Source organism: Brachyistius frenatus, unplaced genomic scaffold, assembly GCF_029030835.1.
Source record: "Brachyistius frenatus isolate BFR_SWC_R1_liver_20210118 unplaced genomic scaffold, ASM2903083v1 Contig_10, whole genome shotgun sequence".
In the NCBI taxonomy this organism is placed as follows: Eukaryota; Metazoa; Chordata; class Actinopteri; family Embiotocidae; genus Brachyistius; species Brachyistius frenatus.
In genome coordinates, this window is record NW_027210609.1 from 6278475 (window position 1) to 6302897 (window position 24423).

At 40.6% G+C, this 24423-nt stretch overlaps 1 protein-coding gene across 2 annotated transcripts in view; it reads left to right on the plus strand.

Annotated features, from left to right (window-relative positions):
- Nucleotides 1-24423, plus strand: part of tafa3a (TAFA chemokine like family member 3a) — an 89521-nt gene that overhangs the window by 41577 nt on the left and 23521 nt on the right. For both annotated transcript variants that reach the window (XM_069691099.1, XM_069691098.1), the window contains one exon: nt 10757-10869. In XM_069691099.1, the coding sequence (XP_069547200.1) occupies nt 10758-10869 (112 nt within the window). In that variant the 5' untranslated portion in view covers nt 10757. The remainder of the gene's footprint in view (nt 1-10756; nt 10870-24423) is intronic.

Below are 24423 nucleotides of genomic sequence, written 5' to 3' on the forward strand. Positions count from 1 at the left end.
AGTTTTTTGAGAGAGAATTTTACAATATTTTACTGTGAAAACAAGAAATCATGCTTTCAAATTGAAAGAGCATGTCCTGGATTTATGGCAGTAACACACCCCAATATGTAACTGTTGTACAAACAGTTGAATGACTAATAGATACTACAGTATATCAGCTGTTATCTTATGTACTGATATATAATGACACTCCTGAAAGAAAGCCTTTTAGTTATAAAATATTCCTGAACTTTTTATGAACTTTTACTGCACATGTACAAATTACTCACAGCTGAGTTTGAAACCGTTGTGTTTAAAACTTTCAGCTTGAAGGTTGATAGACTACATAATAGCTGCAACACCAGAGGTGGGTGAGTTATATTCACTCCCTTCATGTTACTGAGTTTCTTTTTTAAGTTAATTGTACTTTGTGGAGAAGTTTTTATGCAGCTTACTTTTTACCCTGACTTGAGTAGATTTTTTTGGAGAAAAATATATGTAGTTTTACTTCTATGTATTAATTGGCTACAATTCTGACCTTGTGCGTTCGTGCACATTCTGTGAAAAGAGATGTCTGTGATCCCAGGTCTGCTGGCGCTCTGCTATTGTATCGCAGCACAATAATGGCTGAAGTTTACAACAGGAGATCCAGATGACCCTTTTTTTCCCCCCTTTTTCCACTGACGCTGGGAGCTCTTATTAACAGACCACAAGCGCAGAGGGCTGCAAGAGGATGAGTAAACACTGGTCTGAGGTCAGTACATCACAGAACCGCACTGACATTGAACTGACGGAGCAAAGTGGTCTCTGTTGTGTTTGCGCTAATGAGTTTAATACTGTATACACACAGTAGCCTATATTGCGCTTCCGAAGTACCATTGCTCCTCCTCATGTAAATACTGCTGCTAACAGTGTTTATCTGTCACGCAGCGTCCCGCGGCGAGACGTGGAAATGTTTCAACCACAGAAGGTCTTTTCAGGGTAAACTGAAGAGGCGAGCACATTCATATTTAGCAGATAAATCACGGTGAAACGTCACCTCATTATCCCCTAATGAGCCTAAATGGGCCATCTGATATCAGACAACAATATTCTTAATTGGCTGAGAAATGTTTCAACACACTGACCTCATATATCACACTGTTGTGGATTACATAGTTTTATGAATCGCTTTAATCAGGCGAATGGTCTGCCTGTGTGTGTGACTCCTTCTGTGTAAGCAAGGCAAAGCAAGTTTATCTTTATAGTACATTTCAACAACAAGGCAATTCAAAGTGCTTCACATAAAAAACATTAAAAGCATCAAAACATAACGCAAAAGAAAAGGACATTAAAAACAATTAAGAACAGTGATTAAAACATTAAAAACAGTCATTAAGAAATTAAACACGCTAAAAACAGTCATAAAAGTTACAGTCCAATTTAAGAAATAAAATACAGTAGTAAGATGCAGAAATGCAAGAAATTAATCAACATCCTTACATCTGGTTCAATTTAAAGCAGCAGCAAAAAGAAAAGTCTTCAATCTTGATTTAAAGGAGCTGAGGGTCTCAGCAGACCTGCAGCTTTCTGGGAGTTTGTTCCAGATATGTGGAGCATAAAAACTGAACGCTGCTTCTTCGTGTTTAGTTCTGACTCTGGGAACAGAAAGGAGACGACCTGAAGGGTCGGGATGGTTCATAAGGTAGCAGCAGATCAGAAATGCTTTATAAACCAACAGAAGTATTTTAAAGTCGATTTTTTTTGTTGTTGTTGGACAGTAAGCCAGTTTAAAGACCTCAGAACTGGAGTGATGTGATCTACTTTCTTGGTCTTAGTGAGGACTCGAGCTGCAGCGTTCTGAATCAGCTGCAGCTGTCTGGTTGACTTTTTAGAGAGACCGGTGAACACACCGTTACAGTAGTCGAGTCTACTGAACATAAGTGCACGGACAAGTTTTTCAAAATCCTGTTGTGACATAAGTCCTCTAATCCTCGATATGTTCTTCAGGTGATAGCAGGCTGATTTTGTAATTGTCTTAATATAGCTGTTCAGATTGAGGTCTGAATCCATGACTACACCGAGATTTCTGGCTCGGTTTGTGTTTTGTCAGCATCAGTGATTGAAGCTGAGCGCTGACTTTCAATCGTTCTTCCTTGGCACCAAAAACAATTACTTCTGTTTTATGTTGTAAGATGTACAGTGTATGTAAACAAATAATGTGTAAACACTGGTGGACGTCTTTACCTTTCACTGAGGACGACGACTGAGAGGCGGCGTCAGGAAAATCTGCATCAATTGAAAGACCTGGGCAGTTTTTCCCACGTTATTCGTTACTCTGTGCTTTAACTGAAGTAATTATTTGACTACTTTTACTTGTTTTTACAAAGTAACAGTACTTTTAGTTTACTACAGTGTGGGGCTACTCACCCCACCCTTGACTGTTATAATGTTGAATTAATTATAATGTTATAAACTATTATTAGCAGGTTACGTAGTGCTTATTAATGCTGAATAGAGGGAAGTAAAATACAGTGTGACCATTTTATAATTTGAGGATGGAACCGTTTGTTTTAATCTTTAAGGCGTTTCAGGAGGACATGTTAATCTCATTGTTGCATATTAAAAAGTCCTGAATGGTGATTTATAAATATTAATGTAACTGTAAAGTCAATCAATAATTAATTTCTCCCTTTTGATACTTGGATGGAGATGTAGAGCGTGCTGAATGCAGTTTGCCTTATTCACATAAAATGTGACTCGATAAAAAACAAAACAAAGGGCAGCGCTCTTATGGTAAACTTCCAGTTTGAACTTGCAGTGGCCGACTCTGCCTGTGTTCCCTCGTGCCCGTGCAGTGTGATGATGCAATAGGACAGCTATCTGATCCCTGCTGCGTTGTACCGTGTGTCCGGTGGCACAGAACATGCTGTGCGGACACAGGATGAGTCAGAAGCGAGTAGACCTTCGCTGAACCACAGCAGCGTAGGAGATAGAGAGATAGAGAGGGACAGAGCGAGATAGAGGGACTAGCCAAGTGTGTCAGAGTTCTGCAGCTCCACTGAGACGACCTCTGCCTCTGCACCGGAGGGGATGTTTTCCAACAGGTCTGAGCCTAATGTTGGCTTCTGGAACTAAGTACTCGGCCTCCTCTGGTCTGCCGCTTCCAAAATAACACCACATCAAGCCCAGCGGGGAGTAAATGCTGGAACGAGGCCACAGTCCTCCACCCCTGCCCGCTAAATTTACTGCTGTTTTTCATATCTCCGTTTTTCTCTATCAGCATTAGACACAATGGGAGCCGGCGAGTCACATAGAGTTTGATTGTGGCTAGTTATTGAACCAGAAATATCTTGCTCCTTTATCTTCCTATCTAAATAACATACATTCATACCCACAAATTCACGGTCCAAAAAATAGTGTGACTGGAGGGCAGTTTGTTCACCAGTTGTCGGAGCCATTCTTAAATAGTGTGAACATAAAGGTCTTCGAACACTGTCGTTGTTCTCCCTGAAAGCACAGTGGGACAAGCTGTAATTGATTGGTCGAAAAACACAACTAAAGGAGCTTGACACACAAACTTGGCTACATAATATTAACTGAATTCAGACATCTTTCCAAAATACTACATATTGTTCTCTGCCTTTTTTCTCTTTTCATTACGTTTATTGTTATATTACCATCTGTACTGTAAAGTGCATCTTCCTTGACTGCGCTTTAGTTCTTGTCTATGTTTGTATTTACAGTTGTTCATATTTTGGCCTAAAAGTATAAAGAAGTACTTTATTTTTTAGCCAATAGGACTTTCATGCGGTATTAGGCCGCATATTACCCAACAAACTCCACTAAAAATTATAGAACAGCATGTATGTTGTCTGAGAGGCAAAATAGTCGCCACTGTTTTGTAAAGTTTGCTGTGAGCACAGGCTAAAATTGATTTATCAACATGTAAATTTCTTAAACTGAAACTGAAAGTGCAAATTATGCTCTTCTATAAAGAAAAGTAACCATGATCTAAAACCAAATGATTTCCATCTGTAGTTACTTGGGTGTAATGTAAAAACAATTGCCAATGCCATACTGCAAATATTTGGCCTTATATTAAGGATAATTATTAAATTGACAAAAAAGAATAAAAATGTAATATTATTGTCTCATCTTTCTGTTTATCATGAGCTCAAACCTGCAAGTTGAACACATTTTTTATTAAATTTATTGGATTTTGCAGCCCCTCCTTTTATATGATGCTGTTGTATTTACATACTTACATCAACATGCACTTGACTGCCAACTGAGCCATATGCTGCCATGTTAATTGTGCATTTGATTACATGCCTGCACTATTCCCTGAGAAGTTAGAATTTTGTCAGGTAATCAGTCCTGCTGAGGTAAAGCTGTCGCTGACAGGCTGTGTGAAGCTCATCTGTCACTTGTGTGACTTTTTTTTTTTTTTTTTTTTTTTTTTCCTCAGCAGTCCGTTGTGTAACGTGCAAATCTTTTTCTTCTTTCCAGTTATCCGTGGGATTGCTCGGGATTTGTGGGTACAAAACCAAGCTCGGAGCAAATTCCATCACTTTATGGAAATGGCCATTCCCTCAATCCATTCATCTTGGGATTTAGCAGCACACTTTTCCCCTCATCCTGTCATTACAATCCTTTTGTTAAGCAGGCGTTCCAGCAGCGCTTTGGATCTGCTGCGTCTGTTTTCTGCATTTCAACTCATCGTTGTTATCAAAAGAGAGGTTTAAAAACGAGAAACAACTGCATTTCAGACGTATGCCAGAGAAGATGAAAGAAAAATTAATTATCTTCATCGTAAAGATACTGTATGCATTCATTTCACACCTCCATTAAATGAGGTATCTACAGCAGTTCACCACTGACAGGTAAACCCGACATTACAAGTGCTGTATACAGCTGTGTCATACAGTAAGAGCATATAATGGTGTTTTGACAAAGTGATTCACCAAACTACTTAATAAAAAAATAATTGGGTTACGTATTTGCTAACAGCAGTACATTATGTACCTCAGAACATCCCTCAGGTCAAACTCTGAAAACTTACGACTCGGGTAAAGAAGAACTACCTAAAATGTTTTAATAACGTGCGGTACTTAGGTACAACGCTGCAGATATTGTGAAACTGGATGGTTTTAACAACTCTAAAGCTACTAAAGCGTTTAAATTAATTCCATCGGGAACAGCACTGTAGACATAAAGTGTGTCATATAATATATAATAAATAAAGTCTGAGTTCTACCGTTCAACAGCTCCCAAACTTAAGATTTATTGAAGTGGAGTGATTTACTGTGTTTCAGGAGACTGTAATTCTGCACATATTTTTCGTGTCAGTGTAATAGCTGTTTGTGTGACTGAGGGGAGGCTTGGCCTCAGGCTTGACTCCTGGTACACAACCAACTGTGTGTCATATTTAGATAAGAGGTAAACAAAAACGCCTAACAAAAAACAACAGTAGTTTTGTTTTGCCGTCCAACCCCGCCAGCCACCTTGAGCTCATCCACTCTGTCATGTATCAGTTGTAAACACACTTCTCTGTCTTTTTGGTCCCATTGACTGGCTGCTGCACCAAGGCAAGGTGCTTGGGGGCAAGTTTGTTGTGTGAAAGATTGTGTGTGTGTGTGTGTGTGTGTGTGTGTGTGTGTGTGTGTGTGTGTGTGTGTGTGTGTGTGTGTGTGTGTGTGTGTGTGTGTGTGTGTGTGTGTGTGTGTGTGTGTGTGTGTGTCCATTATGTCTCTACATTAGCCTGCAATCAGAGAGGTGCCATTATTTCACAATGTGAGAATCACCAATAATAGAAAGAGCAGGGGATCAAGGGTTACTACATCTTAGGTGCTATCTTACTGTGGTTGCTATGCAACACAAGCATTCAAGATATCTATTTACTATCAAATGATTATGCCGATGTAATAATGTGGATAAAGTTATTGAAAAATGACTGCTGATTGACTTACAAGCTGAGTCTCTAGTTTAATGTGGTTTAATTATGCTTTCTGTTTGAAACCTGTATTTAGTCAGCATCTGTTTCAAGAGAAAAACACTCAGTAAATTAATTATATGGTGTTCATACATTATTTAGCTCATTTGTTCATATTGGAGCCAGCCAAGGCTGTCACCTAAAAACAGCTTTTATCTACTATTAAATAGGAAACATATTTCTCAGTCTGATTGGTTTGTTTGTTATTGTAAACAGTGAATGCGCTGTTTGCTTTTTAAACATCTAGCCATCATCTATACCTGCTTTATCCTCCAACACGTAGCTCATGAGCTATCAGTAGCTCACCACCTGTCGCTGAGTAGCTCAAGGAAGGTTCGAACGATATACAGTGTTTCCCACACATAGACTAAAATGGGCGGGCCGCCCAGGTATAACGGCGGCTGCCCAAGTATATTTGGCGATCCAATTCAGTATTTTTTTTTTTATTCAGTATTTTTTTTTAACCTGTCCGAGAGAACAATGCTGTCACCACGATCAATTAATGAGTGGAAAATCTCCCCTCGCGCCCTTTACCTGCGTCTGCTCCGCACAGCAGACGTTTAGCTGCACCCCTTCAACCAATTTAAAATCACCAATTAAACTAGCACTCCCTGGAAGTACCCGGGGAAAACCCACAAAGGAGAACATGGAAACTCTGGTGCTGTGTGGCAATAGTGTGAAACCCCTGTACCACCTTATGCTGAAAATATACATGTAGATATTGTATATCAATCAATTTCATGTAAAGCACAGTATTAAAATGCAACATAATCCCAAGACTCTTTTCAATTACAAAGAATACATTGACCAGAACCAAACATTTACAATAATAAGTTATTGATATAGACAAATGTGGATAAATGTATAAATACTGAAATAAGACAACCAAATTAAAACACCAATGTTAAAAAAAGGTTAAAGCCACATGACAGGTAATAGTGGTATACAAACCAGTTGAGGAGAGGTGCTCTGTTCAGCATCAGAAACTTTTTCTTAACCTTAAACAAAACATGACTGACACTTTGGTTGCTACAACGATTTATTATTTGAATGAAATTTTTGTATTAATAATTGATTAAAGAGGTTAATGTTTTGATAGTGGATTTAATATGAATATTGTTGGTATTTGTAGTTAAAACGTGCTTATGTTGTTTAAAAAGGGGAAATCTGGAAGGTGTTGTGTTTAGTTCACAGCAAACTGCTCTTACAAAAGTTGCATTTTAAAAGTTGGCACAGTCACAAAACATCAGGCCTTTAGGCCTTAGTTTATCAAGAAGAACTCAAGAATCAAACTACTGTGAGAGCAAATTCACATTTTCATACTCTGTTGCTTCATCAAATGTACGCTGAGACGTTACATGCACAGTTGAAGAGGGTGTAATTGCCATCAATTTACTACAAAGTTCATGTATGAAAGGAAACCAAAGATGCACATGTTGGGGAAGACTTGTGGGCCGTAACATGACGAGGCTGCTTTCCAAACAGATCCCCACACTTAATGTGTGTGTGCGCTGCCGTCTTGTAAAAATCTGTCTTAACCCATCCCTAAAATAGGTTTACCCTGTTCAGGGCATTTCATGATGAGCCACCTGGTCTCAGTGTCACATCAGTCAGGTGGAATAATTTTCCTGTTAACCAGCTCCAATAAGCCACCTGAGCACTACCAGACACAAGATGGAAATTGCAGTATAAGATGCGGGAGTAGATTTAAATTTGGAATAAAACCTGGCATCCTGCAGCCCCGACCAAAAATCTGGCTCAGCTGTCAGAGCAGATTTATTAGTTTTCTCTCTTTCCTGTTATTAGTAACTGCAAATAAGTGAAACGAAGTGAAGAATCTTCTTTTTTAATCATGTTACCACTTCATCTGGTCTGGTGTCGGAGGCGGTATGTGTTGGTGTTGTACCGAAATTCAGGGACTACAAGTGAAAATGAGTTTTCTAACTCCGTAGGAGTTAATTTGCCTGGCCAGTCCCCGCCGAACCAGCGAAAAGATTAAATCAACCACTTCGGTTACAATAGATGCAGCACAGAGTATCTGTTAGTAGTTTTTTAATGTACAGCTGAGGCCACACAAATTCAGATTGTGACTGTGGGCAGGTGTTAAAGCAGTTTGGAAGCAGACAGTGTTACGTTTACGTTGAGCGGCAACCAACAGTGACGTCACCCATTGGTTTGCGAACTGTCGTTATGAAGCCTCGAGTTCGTATTTTGGCCGCCGCCATCTTTTTAGTTCGGAGCGTTTTAGAGCCAGAAATATATATATTTGGCCGAGTTTGGGAGGTGAGAGCGGTAGATCTGAATCGATCTGATTGGAACCCTGAAGACATTACATCCCGCCCACTGACTGCTAAAACCTGACTGTGCTACAAGCCTGTCAATCAAAGAGATATGCCCTGAAAAACATCGCTTTTTGAGGCCTAAAATCAAATTAACGACGGGATTATTTTCAGATGGACTGCTAGAAAGAGAGACTTAAGCCAGAAACACCATAACAACTTGTGGACATTTTTGGGGGACTTTTTATTTAATGAGAAAAGTGGGAGTCTGTGGAGCCGGAGGGTTTTTGGAGCCTACCCCTATCGGCCCTCTGTGGTGCTGCAGTTTATAGCACCGCCACTTTAGTCTCATTTTTCAGACCTGGAAGCTACCTCCACTTCAATATACAGTCTATAGTTTACAGTCACATCTTCTTACCAACATGAATTGTGGGATTCCTTAAAGTCTGTTATAAGTGAATGTATTTCCTTATTCATAATACATTTTTTTTTAAACAATCTAAAACTCATATCCAAGTTTGCTTCCTCTTATTTGTTGGCCTATTGCCTGCATTTTTTGGCAAAGTATTACCTCAATATCACATAACCAACATTTAATATCATAAAGCTTTTTTTTTTGGAAGCTGTCGCAAGAAAAGCTGTCACAAGAAAAACAAATGCAGTCATTCATTTGACATTATGTTTACAATATTGTCTCAAAACTATAAGGATTATTAGATTAATGCGGTTTACGTGGACGTTCATTCGTAGGCACAGTTTGCCTTGATTGACAGGCAGGCGTGTCAGCCCTCACTTTCACCTCATCTCAGATCCACCATGCTCCTCTTCTTTCTCCAAACGCTTGATTATTTGGTTTGAGCACATGACCAGACAACAACAAGCGTCAACCTATAACACCCCAAGCTTCAAGTATTCCTTTGATGAATTTGTGGGTGATGTTACAGACGCCATGTCTATGTTTTTCTACAGTCTGCGTGCTCATAGCATCCTGATTGCGTCAGCCGTCTGAGCCTGTGCAGAATTAGAGCGTCCCGTTAAGATCTCACCAGCGCTGGCTGTCAGTACAAAGGCAGTCACAGCAAAATATCTCCTTCATATGCAAGCCTCTGCCAGATAAGCAAGAGTTGATCTCTTTGCCTGAAACCAAGCATTTCACTAATTTGAGTGGCTGCACTGGAACAGAGTTCAAAGCAGGGCTGTGATTTGCAGCTGCCTTCGCACGAGAGAGGAGGCCAGCTCTGTTGGCAGTACGATCAGCCACTGATTGCTTGTTCCACTCTCTGTGGGACTCTCAGATGGAGATGGAGAGTATTACTGGACAACAGTCTTCTGAAAGTGCATAAAGATTACTGAGCTTAGCACATTAACATGGACCACAAAAAAAAAGCATCACTCACCTCCCAGGTAGTACGATAACAGCAAGTGGGAGAGAAAAGAAAACGACTCCATTTGTTCTCTAAATTGGTATTATATGAATTGTAATGTATTAATAGGTTCTAAAATAATCACTGTTTCTGCAAGAATGCAGCCAGATATTTACTCATCACACCCTACATGTCGGTAAATATCATGACACCTGAACACAACCTCATGTTTTGTTGAATCAATGTAATATGAATTAACGTTTTCTACTTATCTGTTTATTTTGTTCAAAAAAGCAACAAAGTATGAATCATCGTACAGTATAAGAACGTGCAGATGACTGTATGATAAGAAAGCCTCATTCACACCAGAGAGTGACACAGCAAAGTTCATCTGCAAATTGTTTCCTTTTTTCTTAAAGCTCCATGAACTGCTGTGCCTACTGAGATATTTGGTGAACTCCAGTTCATGAGGAGCTAACAGCTAATGCATTAGACAGTTGGAACAAAAACCTCTTCAAGTTTCTTTCTCTCCCTGTTCTGTTTGGTGAAGATAACCCTGCTCGCTAATTGACAGCATGCAAGCTTAATAGCTTACTGGATCGATTTGTCGGATTTTGTGGCATCTAGCAGTAAAGTTTGCAGGTTGCAACCAGCGGACCACTGGGTCAAACACTGTCAAAACAAAGTGCAGTTGGTCAGTTGAACAGTTCATGCAGACTTACACATGACCCTCGGAGCGAATCCACCGGTCGCCACTATTCTTTTATATGGAACCAATTTCTCTCTGAAATTTCTCCTCTTTAAATGCTGCTGTGAAAGGATGTTCATAAAAGGCTTTTGTTGGTGTGTGCTGTCATGGCACTTACTTGAATCTCCTGGTGGTATGCTGCCACATTTTGTGCACGATGGGATGCCCTGTTGTGTGTGGCCCTCAGCAGGCTAATCCTTAATGCGGTCGAGGCGTCCAGTCAAAGCTCTGTCGATCCGAGCTTTGTGAATTTAGGAGTTACTCTAATTGACCACCTGTGAAGGCCAAGTCAAAGCTTTGGGAGCTTGTTGGCTTAAGGCCAAGTGAGTCAGCCTGCATATCTGAGTGTTCATGTGATGGAAATACTGTACGACTCACTGCTATGGTTTCTCTTCCATCCTATTTCTTTCAGAATGCCGGAGAGGGACCTACAGAGCATGTACAGAAGGGCGCTGCTGCTGACCGTCTGTATGGTGTCTCTCTGGGGACAACTGACCAGTGCATCATCACACAGAAGCCACATAGGTAAACTGCATGTGCTTCCCATTGTTATTTTTTCCAGGTAATGATGACTGAACCAGGATGTATTGCTTTGGGCATCTTGCCCAGAACAACCAAAGTCTGCTACCGCAGGATAATCAACACCTCCACAGAAGAAGCTGAGAAACTGATGTACAGTAACTGTATTCATTCACACTTCTGACTGTTATGATCCATGAAAAGCCTAAAAAAACTGATCTTTTGACCGAAAACATTTTCTTTATGTACCTTTGAAAATAATGAGAGCTTTTGACAGCCAGGAAGGAAGGAGAGCAGAAAACAGCAGCTTCCGTCTGTGGCAAATACACCAGCAGGAGAGATATGTCATGGCAATTAATGGCAATAAGCACAAAAACATACAAACAAACAAACAGGGCTTTGGTACACTAGCAATATCCCTGAGGTTTCAGGTTGAATAGAATTGAATTATTTCGTTCAATTTATTGATGGTAAACTAAGCATCAGTCGTTGAATTTCCTATCATACATTTTTTTGGAGATAATTTACCAGGATTTTAAACCAGTCAGTTCTCAGCCACGGATGTTGTGTTATTAAATTGTTTCTTGTTAACAGCTTTTTGAAAAAGTTGTATTAAAACAAAGAAAGACAGAGTTTTTTTGCTCCTAAAGACAGAATAATATGATTTTATTGCCATTTTTATTCACACTGAACTAAAACTCTTCGCAATAACATAAGGGAAGTGCATCAGAACAAATTCAATTCATTAATGAGAGCTTATTAGGAGTGGAAAATGATTAATTAAAGTAATGACAGTTTGACTGTAGGGGATAGGCCAGGGCCCTCATGAGCCTGGGCGCTGGAAGTAGTGGAGTACAGTATGCGTATGTCAAAACTTTTTATTTATGTAGCACAGAATCACTTCATAAGAATTCTCAAGGCACCCAAAACAGGAACACAACAATTGAACAATTCCTACATGATCGACAGCTGGAAGGAAAAACTCCCTTTTAACAGGAAGAAAACCTTCGACAGAACCAGCCTCGGAGGTGGGCGATCATCTGCCTCGACCGGTTGGGGAGAGGGGAGATTGGAGATGACTCAAACCAGAAGGATGAGGTGGTGAATCAGAGGAACAGGGTTCAAGCTCCGGAGGTCTGAAAGGCCGAATGACCAAATTATAATGATATTTAAAGAACAGGGACGAAACACCGATTGGCTCAAAAAGCCCAGGCCGAAAGATCACGGGGAAAGTATGATGACGACGAGATTATGAATGAGTGATTAGACAGCGTGGGAAAGGGGAAGTGACGAAGAAAATAGAACAGCCAGAAATGCACGGCCACAGAGGAATGGAGATGAAACGTGAGGGAACAGATATTCTTATTGAATTTACACATACGCTTCAAGAATAATAATGTGTCAGTAAATAGTAGGACATCATGTGTGGGGTGATGTGGAGGGATTACAGCTGACCTCTTTCACTGACTGCCTTCTGAATAAATCAGTATAGCAGTCCCAGGTCAGTCACATGTGCTGTCCACATTTCACCCCACGGACTCCGAACAAAAGGAATCGATATGATTAACTCGACATTCTTGGTTTTTGGGCTGAACAGCGAAGCAGAGATGAACTGCGAGGTTGTGTTTTGTGCACATTAGAATTCAAATGTTTAGCAGTCATGCAAGTCAAAAGGCAAAAAGTAATACCGGTACACACTAAGTGTGTTCATGCATCTATCGCTACAGTATGCATGCGTGTTTGAAGCAGGGGAACAAGACCTTTCAAAGCGATTTTCCTTAATGGAGAGATGGCCTGATCCCTGGGCGTAACGTTAGAAACTGTGACTACACATTGAAATAATGAGCCTCATTCCACTGGAGGACAAACACCATCAATGGTTAGAGGGAAATGGTTCCACGTTAACCTAAAACAAAAACATGACCTGCAAAATACTCTGATTGGAGGAGAAGGTGCACATTATATGAAACAACATGGATTACAGCATGTACCTTGTCTGGCTGCGTTTCGAATCAAATCACAACACGATGAAAAGGTTTTGCAAATATAAATAGTTTAAGTATTTAATATCTTTATTTCAGGTTCACCTGTGATACTTCAGGACATGGGAAGAGAGTAAATGTTTTTTTTTTAAATTATGTTATCGTTCCATTTTTTTATTGATAAGGAGCGTACCAGCACATTTCATTTCCTGTTAGTGTGTCCCAAATCCACACTTTTCACAATTACTTGTACGTTTTTCCATCTGTATGCAACCACACAATTTTAAACTAATACGGCGCAGGAAGATCTCGGTAAATATAAATATTTAATGTTTAGCGTGTAAAGTTTGATTTACAGTGGGATGATCAACTCAATATATTAAATTATGTTGTTTTTTTTACAAATTATTCATGTCATTTTGATTTTTATGCCACTGCAGGGGCAGTCGTTGTAGCCGAAGGATTATGTTTTCAGGTTGCCTGTCCGATTGTTTTTACATACGTTCTTACGTACGTCCTGTTCTTGTGAATGCGATATATTAAGATCGCCTTGAGAGAATTTCTTTAAATTTGAGACAGATGTTCACTTGGACTCAGAAATGAATAGATTTTGGTAATCAAAGTTCAGAGGTCAAGGTGAGTGTGACCCGTTTGTGGCCATAACAGAAAGTGCACGCAAATTGTGACAAAACTTCACACAAATGTCTGATAGGATAATTTTTTTAAATTTTATTTTTAATTTTTACATATATTTTTATATATATCTATATATATATATATATATAGATATATATTTTGAAACGGTTGCTCCAACTCTGTGGAAAGCTCTTCCTCTCGATGTATGTTTGGCAGCGTCAGTTGATGCCTTCAAAAGACATCTTAAGGCATATCTTTTCAGATTGGCCTTTGTCTCACCTCTTGATATCTAGTGCTTTTATTTCAGTAGTCTGTTGTTGTGTAGTGTGATTGTAGGTTGCTTTTAATATTGTTGTATTCTACTGTTATTTCTGCTGTGAAGCACTTTGCGACTTCGTCTGTGAAAGGTGCTATTTTAAATACACGTACCTACCTACATATGTTATGAGTCTGGACAGATATGGATGTAAACTAAAACTTGACTGGTGGCCCGAGGCAGACAGCCGCGAGGCAGTAATTATATTTTTTATGATATAAAAGGATATCAAAGATAAAATACGCGATATGGCCAAAAGGAATCTCTCCATATGCTTTTGTGTAGTTTTGCTATGGGTCTATTTTCCACATGATATTTTAAACGACTTGACTTTGTGGCGACAGGGACACACATGTTCCTGTTTAAACAGGACTGTTCACGAAGCCAGTTCCATAAAGAAATGACTGGTCTGCAGAGGCCTCACCTCACCTCATCCAACAGCTTTGAGATTAACTGGAACACTACGTGACTGAACAGGAGGGAATCCCAGCAGAGGCATCGGTTGCTATAGCAAAACACGACCATTTTTTTTCATCACATGCACGTATGATATGCATGTGTCCTTTTAGCCATGTTTAATACGTCTTTTGGGCCACTGAAAATACACATGACAAATCCTCTGTTTACTTTTAACCTTTTTATGTGATCATCTAATCACTTCATTTAATATTTTCTGAATATATTTCATCATTGTAGGCTGACAGTAGAGCACCAAATCCCACTTGTTTGACTACAAACATGTCGGATAAACCATTTAATCTTCGGGCTTACATTGCACTCTCTTTGGTTTTGCATTTGTCCCGCTCCTTTGCTTTGTGCACTTATTCCTGTGATTTATTAGGACAGAGAGAGAAGGCCAGTATGAGTAGCCTGGCCCCGTTCTCCCCGGGCTACATCGACACTTCTGTAATCACGCAGCTTGTCCCTGAGCTACAGAGGTCAAGCCAAGGTGGGCCCAATAAACAAACCTCTTTAGCCCTTCTGTTTATTGAGGTAGGGGGCTTTGCCAAAGCAATTGAACCTTTCGCCACAGCCTGGCTGGAGCATGCTGAGCTTACAGCGCGCACACATACCCTTGTAATAAGACCACTGCATCCCCCAGAGCACCATCTACATTCATTAGCTAGTCATGAAAGAGTGGAGAAGGAGAGGATGGGCGAGAGAGGGTGCCAGAAGAGAGTAGTCTGGAGAGAGAGTGAGCGCGATAACAAGTACCTTTCGGCTGTACAATTTGTTTCGGTCCCATCGATAGGGTTTAGACTGATGATGTTACCAGGTCAAATTGGAGCTTCATTACTCAGCTATTTAGATACTCGGACACTTTTTTCTTCGCCGTAACTCACTCTGTCTTATTTAAAAAATAGAAATCAAGCTCTGTGGTCTGTTGGTCAGTGTCTGCGAGGGCAAATGTGGTGGAGAGGAAAAGAGGCGTGAAAAGCACATTTCCCACTGAGGCTGTGTGATGCAACGTGACAGCAGCTCGCTCTTCTTGAGATAAAAATGCTCTAAGCACAGATGTTTACAGGTCGTAAACTCCGTTAGATTTTTAGATGTAAAGCATTTAGCCGCATGGCTCATGGATAGCTCCACAAATTGCAAAATGACTTTGGAGATCAAGTTAATTCTCCTGTTCTATATTCACACACACAAAAGGGGCCACGCTGCCTCATTAATAAGATGAAACCGTACACTGGCTCTCATTTGAATTGAGTTGAATATTTCCATATTTGCTTATGGTGGAGACTTTATAAAAACTGTGTGATGCACTCTAATGGCTCATTGTCAAGCTGGTTTTCATGCTAGAGGGGATTTTTTTTTTCATTCTATGCAAATTGTCTGAAACTTTTTTTTTTGCTCTTCATTTTCAGTGTTTCATATTATGAACAAACTCAGGAGCCCAAATTAATGTCAGAATCCTACACCAAGTTATTATTTTCTCCACACTGTGCCAGTCAGATTAATTTCTGGAAGAGATATATTAGGATGCGTCACATTAATAAAAAGAAATATAGATTAGAATATGCTTACGAGATGAATTAGCGTTGTCGCCGTCCTGCAGGGGAAAAAGCCGATGAAGAGAGCTTTTCATGCTTGATGGGCCTTGATGAGAGGCAGCAGCATAGTACGTTTTTTGTTGTTTAAAGGCTCAGATTATTTTAGAAATTTAGAACATTATATTTTGTGACAGTCCAAATAACTCGGGTGGATTTAGTCATTGTGTTTTTGAGAAATGAATACCATTGGATTGTTTTTGTTTTTCTCAGTGTGCTAGTAAAGAAATTTAAAAATAAATACGTTTATTTTTAAACTGCATGGCAGTTTCTTCTGGGCATATTTAACCATGTTCTAAAAGTAAAGTAAAGACTAAGTAAAAACAAAAGAAGATATGAAGTGATGGTCATTGATGAAGATTGATGAAGATCAATGACCATCAATTGTCATTAATGAATACGATTAAATACATGCCCTCGAAGATGAAATCAACATGAAGATAGGCTAGTATACAAATATGCTTGCTTTTAACATATAATACAATATAATAGTTAAAATATACTTGCTGGCAACATGGTGCATGTGTGTAAGTAATTTATATCATGTGTCACAACACTGCATATTTTGTGTAAAGCTAACGCTGGACTGATGAATGAAATGGTAATATTTATGTCTAAAAGTGTACATGGTCCCTTTAAAATAAATAATGAATCTGATACAGTTTGTTAATTTTAACTATATGTAAAAAAAAACAACCAAAAACACAATTTTAAGTATTTACATTTTTAGTAGTATCAGTCAAAGAACATAGTCGCTGCCAAAGGAAAAAAAGGACCAAATTGTGGTGCTAAAAGAACTGTCAGATTAATTGTCAACTACAAAACACATCATTGGTTTTATTAGCGGCTCCACAGATCAGTTCGCGCCTCATTTGTCAGTTCCCCTACACAAACTAAGGCAAAGAATCTCAAATTATAAAACCTAGTATGGGATTATTTAAATCCCAGCCAAAGTGGATTTACACTTTGTGCATGTTCTACCTTATTATTTCTCATCAGCAGCTTCACCGTATGCGCTTTCTTCCAGTTTACTCGCTCGTAAGGAGTTTTGTAATGCAGCGCATGTACTGTATCTGGACCTCAGTTGGTGTTTGATAGCGTACATTAGCGTGCAGCACACTCCACATTGCAGGTCAGTGTGGAACCCTTGCCCAGAGATAGCATGACATTATACCGAGCGGCTGCGGAGCAGGTCACCCCCACCCTGGGGATGTGCAGGGATGCGGCTGTGGAGCATTCGTCCTGACATTTGGAGAGCAGGTGGACGACACAATGGTGGGGAGCTAGCAAGCAGAGGGAGATTGAGATGGAGATGCGGGGCTGTTTGAGATGCACTGTGGGGATGACAGGGGTCAGCTCGCCCCATCTCCCAGTGGCAGTTCCCGAGATTAGAAAACCATCAAACGTCCTCTGCTATACACATCTGAATGGCAGCTGTATAGATGAGCCATGAGTGGCTGCGTGTGGCCTGGGTTGTATCCTCTCTGTGTGTGTGGCTGGGTAGCCCACAGAGGGGAGCTGGGGGACAGTATGTGCTGAGAGAATATCAATAGTTTTATTCACAAACTCAGAGGAAATCAAAGTTTACGGCGGAGCCTGGGGGTTATGTTGCGGTGATAAAAAAAAAAAAGAAGAAAGAAGCTTAGATTACCATAATACAAAGTTTAAAAGGAAGTTCTAGTTTCACGCAGGGTGGGTCATACGTTTGTGATTTTTGGCCAAATCAGAAGGTAAACGTCACAGTTTACAGCCTTTACTACTTAACTCTGACCAACCTCACAGCTGCTCAAATTTTACTTCCCTTGTGCCCCGACTGGCCGCATGCAAGGGCCAACATAATCTTATTTCATTGACTGTCTGTGCCCGTGAGCCCAAAATGACTAAATGAACTATAAGTAACTGTAACTGTACATGTATCAAGGATTTGCTCTTAAAAAGAAAACCAAGTGTCTGCCCCGTGGACTGTCGCTGTCAGTGACAGACAGGTCGAGCCGTGCTCGGGCCAAGCCCCCCTCATATTATCACAGCCGACCGACCCCTTACAACTCCTTCTAACTTTCTTCTCGTGAGAAACTACAATTAGCTCCCCCAGCGCTAATCAGGCTAGCTGCGTAACAGTTCTTAGCCGTCCCGTAAAGGAGCACGTCGCAGAACGCAGTTTCCTGGCGTCAGCTGGGCATCAGCTGGACGTTGCCGAGTAAGTCCTTCGTAACAAAGTGAGCTCATTTGTTTTCCCCGGTGGACAACAACAACCTGTACGAGGTGTGTAAACCGGCCACGGTATGCCCGGTCTCACCGCGGCCCGTTTACAAACCTCGTAGTCCAGGATGCCGAGGGAGCAGAACGTGACTTGTACGATGGTAAAAGGTTTCCACCAGCTTCGCCTCAAGCAAAGCAACTTTTACCAGCAGTCCCTGCTTGCATGAAAGCAATGAGCCGTTACTGATCAAGCCCTTTCAAGAGCAAACTTCCCACAAAAGGCTGCTCGAAGCTGGAGATCCAAGGGATGGGTGAGCTAGGGTTGACCGAGCCCCCAGCGGTGGAGCCTTTAGTGGCTCATCAACTTCACCGCCGTTCCATCTGAACTTCCTCAAGCATCTCCCTGCCTAGTAAAATGGACCAGCTAACAGCGTCCATTTTTCAGAGGTCGTATAAGTATGCAGCGCAGTCGGTGGGGTCCCTCAACGCTGCCACACTGCTGTCGGCTTATCAGGGTGAGATCCTGGAGGAAATGGGACGGCAGCTGGATTCAGTTACACCCAACCCGGTCCTCTGGGATGACATATTGTGTTGTGCGCTCCTCCAGGGGCGCAGTCCGGGGTTCTGGTCGAGTGATGGGGCTCTCAATCTCGGGTGAGAGAGCTCTATGGTTAAACCTGTCAGGCCTGGGTGACGCTCAGAAGGTTGAAGTCATGGATTCGGCCTATGACCCCACCAAGGGTCTCTTCGGCCCAGCCTGGGAGAAGATGAGGGAGACCAGCACCTTCAAAGGCTTTCAACCTCTGCCTTCCACGCAAGCCCACCGCCCACCCCCAGCAGGGGCTCAGAGCCTGCTTAAGGCCACAACGACAGCAGTGATGGGGCGCTAATTCCCATCGTGAAACACCTCGCTCTGTTATCAAAGAACCAGGGATTACGTTGAGTAACCCGACGTTCTGTGGCTGCACATATGAATCTGGGAAAGTCGTAGCAATCCTGGAATTGTATTTTCATTCTTGGTATTTAACTTTTTCAGTTGGTTCTGTCATGGAGAACTAGAAACTGGATGTTTCAGCTGTTTATTCTGACAACCTCGTAGGTAATCTGAACAATTACTGTATATTGTGATAATATGTATATGATAGTTCATCCCACTTATTTGTAATCTTATTTTATTTTTAATGTTCATCCTAAACTAAATATGTGGCTATAAAAAGTATATATACTTTGTAAAAACATTATTTGTAGATGGTGGCTGTAAATCACTGGATAAACTGTTGGCTTGTTCTCAACCACTTTGATTGTCTGACTGGGGTATTACAGTGTTCACCAGATCTCAACATTTAACTTGAAGAGAAGCCAAAATCTAACCAAAACTTTGGCCAAAAGACATTATGGTCAATTTACATCTAATCAACAAATGTCTTCACTTAACCTTAAAGATCCAAGTTATTATTAGTTTGTAAGTATCCCATTTATGTTTTTGATTGCTTTATGCAAGTGATGTAACGAAACACAAACAATGGCGGCAACAAGAGCAACTAACTTCTGGAGGGAAAAAGTTTTGTCTTTCGTTAATGACAGAATTAAATATTCTGTGCAGTTTAGATGGAAAAAGCATTAAAATGCTGACCTACTAAAGTCTATTGTATACAGGACGTCAGTCACAGCTTCATGTTTTCATGCACTGCTCCCTTGTCCTACGATGTGGCAGTGACATCTTAACACCGGTCAAAGTAGGGGACATGTTTAATATTTTCTGTCAGTCTCTGCTCCCATTGCTGGCAATAAGGTGGATAAGCCAAAGCCGCAATGCGATCGTGGCATATAATAGTGCTAAGCCAAATAGCATGTAGTAATCAGTAACCAGGACATTGGTATTTATCCTGTAAACGGGGATATGAATAACCAGATTTCTCTGTGTCCCATGTAAATGTTACAGGCGCCATATCCCGAATATGATCAAAACCGAGATAAGCCTCATAACGGGGATACTTGAGTCCATGCAAACATGTTTTCAAGAAAACATTGGCTTGCGTTATAGCTCAAAGTTAAGTCTGTCCTTGTGTTTCTTTGCAACAGAAAGGACCCCCACTGTGTCAGAATCAGACCCGCCAGAAGTCTTCCATCTCCATTCTCTCTCTAATTACAACTCAAATGTAAACCCATTATCCCTCGCCACGTTATGAGTTACCTCTAGCTATTCTGAAACTCAAAAGAAATGAGGATTTTTGGCTTTTGATAGTCATCGAAGGAAAGCCTGGTGATAACGATTTGAGCTGATGAATGCAATTAGGGAAAAAGTGCTAACAGCATGGCAGTAATTGGGTCTTACAAACTAAAAGGCCTGCCCTTACCCAGCAATTAGAGCAACCTCCTTTAAAGTTAGTCAATTGCATTGCTGTTAATGGTCTATGCTTGGGTGAAGCTTAACAGAAGGAGATACAGTCCCCTTTCAAATTGGCCACGACTCTGTTCCTTATCACAAGGTTTCTGTGCCGTGTTGAAGTTTTAATGTATTGAGGAGTTTTTGAAATGAATAATGTGTTTGTGATGGTGATTCAGTGCTCCACAGACTGTTATATGGGCAGCTGTTTGGTGCATATTGCTCCATAACATTAACTTTGGAATGAGTTGCCTATCTGCAGTTTATGTTTCATAAAGCAGAACAGTGCGATTGTTCAGCTTTCAAACATATTGTTCTTAATGTGCTGGTAGCGTCGCTAGTATTAAATGAAGGAGGGGGTAGCAGCACACTCATTACTCCGATACAGTTTTTTAATTTGTGACTACACGACTTGTCACGGTGCATCATTCAGGTTTAAAACCACTGGAATAACTAGTATAGTTAGAATATTGAATATATAAAGGACATGTGATTGAAATTAATGCGCAAACAGGGAAATCATAGATAGACAGACAACAATGGGAAACAGCCTATTTACCTGCCATGTGCAGAGGAATCACTTTCAAGTTGAGAGAAATAGACAATTCGATAGGAAGTTAAGGGTCACATAATAAATTGGTTGTTCAGACTCCACCAGACTGCTTCGTGCATCCTCTGTAATGTTCAGGCAGGTGATGTATGTCCTGCTCATGAATAAAAAATAAAAATCTAAAGCAGAAAATCATATATTATCCATCAACTTATCTGATGTGTGCTTTCAAAGAAAATTTCAAAGACTCTCATTCTTGAAGAAGAAGCTCTGAGCAATGAGAATATAACATGTTAATACCTCGGGTGAGTCATGTTAAATGCTGTAGAATTTTTTATTTTTTTTTTTTTTTTTTACTGTAGCTGAGTGTTTTCTGGAGGGATACACATATGTCTGTAGTGCGTATCATAGCAGTTTAATAGCTTAGGCAAGGACATGATGGAAAATGAAGCTGACAGGTGCAGCTGTACTCAGAGAAGCCTGAGATGTGTGAGTGCAGAACCAATTAGATGGAGGAAAAAAATACAAGGGCAACCAAAAAACACTGTAAAATAAACACAGTAAAGACTTTCCATTTGTTGAAATTTTAAGGGAAGGTTTTTAAATTCAATGATGTACTTCCATATGCCGTAACAGCACGGGTCACACACCTTTTCTATCTACATTATCCAGTCTGCCACAACAGTGCAGCTTATCCAGATCCGGGGCATCAAAGTTTAACATTAACATTTTCATACAGAGCAGATGGGACAGAGGAAACAGGTATGAAATGATTGCCTGAGCAGATTGTTCAGTAGTTTGAGGGGGTTTGCATTTTAGTCCTAACTACAGTGACTGACTCACAGACTGATCTGTGAGGCCCCTATCTTATCAAGCATATTTGATATTTACAACCTGATGTCTGCACAGTTCCTGTGGAGCGGGGGGATTACAAACTTCAAAGAGCAAGACCAACTGCTGAGTTTATACTGAATTTGAGCCAAAGATTCATAAATAATGTCTGTAAGACACCAAAGGTGTTGATCTTTCTGGTGTGGTCCTAGTTATAAGTTACAAAAGTTTTGAAACAGTGGTTGATTATTTATGAATTTGCCCTGAGAACTCGGGTTTTAACACCAGTATCAACTTAATTTAAATTGCAGCGTGGTCAAGTCAACTGAACTAATGTAAAGTCTTTAGTAGCAAGTGCAATGGATATGACACTAATATCACCCAATGTTTGTTACAAAAAACAGAAACTAACTTAAAACCCATAAAACATTGCTGGGAATCAGAATGTTCTTCTGTATCAAACAGGGCTCAAATCAAACTTTACTTGAATAATCTGATATCGATTCATAAATCCAGAGAACCTTTAGTCACATAATGTTCCGACCGCCCACTCCCATGACAATGATCGACGCTTTGTATAGCCAATGAGATTCTGAACACAAGTATATGCGGCTTCAGTGGGTGGGGTTTATACCAGAAACAAAATCTTGTTGTTGAGAAGACTTGTTGTTGTTGAATAATAAGGTGCATTAATATGACTGCTTTGGGGTCTAGTCTTAATGTCAGCACAATGTTAGAGGGTTCCTTGTACAATTTACAGAATAATTTCTCTGAGATTCTGTTTCATAGCCAAGAAAAATTGGTATTGTAACTGAACCAAATCAAATCAAAGGGGGACCTTGTGAATCGGAATTGAATCGATTTGGGAAATCAGTGGCAATACCCAGCCCTAAAGTCATCCAGTAATTGTTACTTACAAGTATGTATGGATAACTTGCAAATATTCCCTACATGCAAATAGCTAATTGGCAAATGTTAATCGTGTCAGTTTAGCAAACTACAAACAAATTGAGGCTACAAAAGTAGCTCAAGTGGCTCAAGTAGTAGCCCACAACTCACTGAATCAATACCACTGTCTGTTAACATCCCCCAAAGCATTATGGGAACTGTCTCAAAACTTTGAACAGGTTTGAAAGCCTGTCTTTGTCTGAAGGGTAGCCATTATTGTCAGCTGTTAAAAACCCCTGTTTCAGATCAATTCCAAGTGAAAGATGTTGCTTTGAGTCGCGTTACGTGTTTGTCATGATCAATTGAAATTCATCTGAAGGATTCTCTTTTTCCTCTGAGGGCTGCTTTTTGTAGCTCCTCCATCATTACGGCCGGTGAAGGCTTTCCACCGGCTCAAACATCTGTCTCTAAATTGGCACATGCTATTATTTCAAGATGTCTGAGAACATGTTGGGAAAGTTTAACATCCTCTCTAAACGCTAATTCCCCGTACTTACTATTACAGATTTGCGGTCCCCAATCGTAAATTTGCCTTAGAAACTGTCCCTTGAAACCTCTTTTCCGTGCGGTTTGATCATATAAATCCTAACGGACATTTATGAGTTCTCATCTGTAGTCAGGCGACGTATGAGAGGAAGTCGAGGAGAAACTCTTTCGCCGTTCAGCCTCGGGTAGGTTCCTCTTTTCTTTTAAAGTAATGCTACGCTTCGGCCTGCTGGTTATTCACAAGAGGCTGGATACTGACTGAATAAAGTGAAATATAAGCTTCTGAAATGCAGTCCATCAATTGCTTTTCTCCGTCTTCCGGCTGCGCTCCATGACTTTTCGCCTTCTGGCTCACATCTCCCCAGGAATGAAGTGCAGTGCTGAGTGTCCACGTCGGACCATAAAAACAGCAGCCGAGGCTGAGCATCAAGTTTATGTGAACGGACTGGAGCATAAAATGTAATGGGTGGGACCGTTGGAGTTCTCCTGAAATGGCTTTTTTAAAAGGTTTGTCGACATATTTTTCAGCAAGATGGTCTATTAAAAAGAGGAACATTTATATTGAGCTGTCAGTGGGTGGACGGGTCAGATGCTCCTTTAATAGTGTCCTCAGGCGGCCCGCAATTCAACAAGGGATCAGTGCCAGTGGCTGCCTCACCACTAACGAGAGGATATTGTTTCCAGAGCAAGGTTTGATTTAGAGCAACTGGTTAAATATACCTCTCAGTTAGGAGCGTTGTTAATGTAATTACATGACAGTTTGATTTAGAGGAGAATAATCTCTGATGCTCAGCTATGAATAATTTGAAGCCAAACCATCCTTTTTATTTTCAGACTCTGCTTGTTGCTCTAGTTTTAACGCAGTCTATCGTTTCCTCCGTCTAATGAAGATGGATCTGTCTGCATCTCAGATCGCTGTGCTTCTGTCATTGCTGCAGAAATGTACAGTTTAACTGGAGACCCTCGTCCCCCTTTTAGTTGAACCAATCCTCTGTGTTTCATGACACCGTGCCTGTCACTCAGCTCCGAGAGGCATCAATGGAATCTGCCCAAGATGAAAAACATGGGAATCCAGTTGGAGAGCAGAGATGGCAGCCGTTTAGAGCAGACATGACATCCGCTTGACAGATAACCAGTGTGTGTGCATGTCAGATGAGAGACCAGAGACGGGAGTA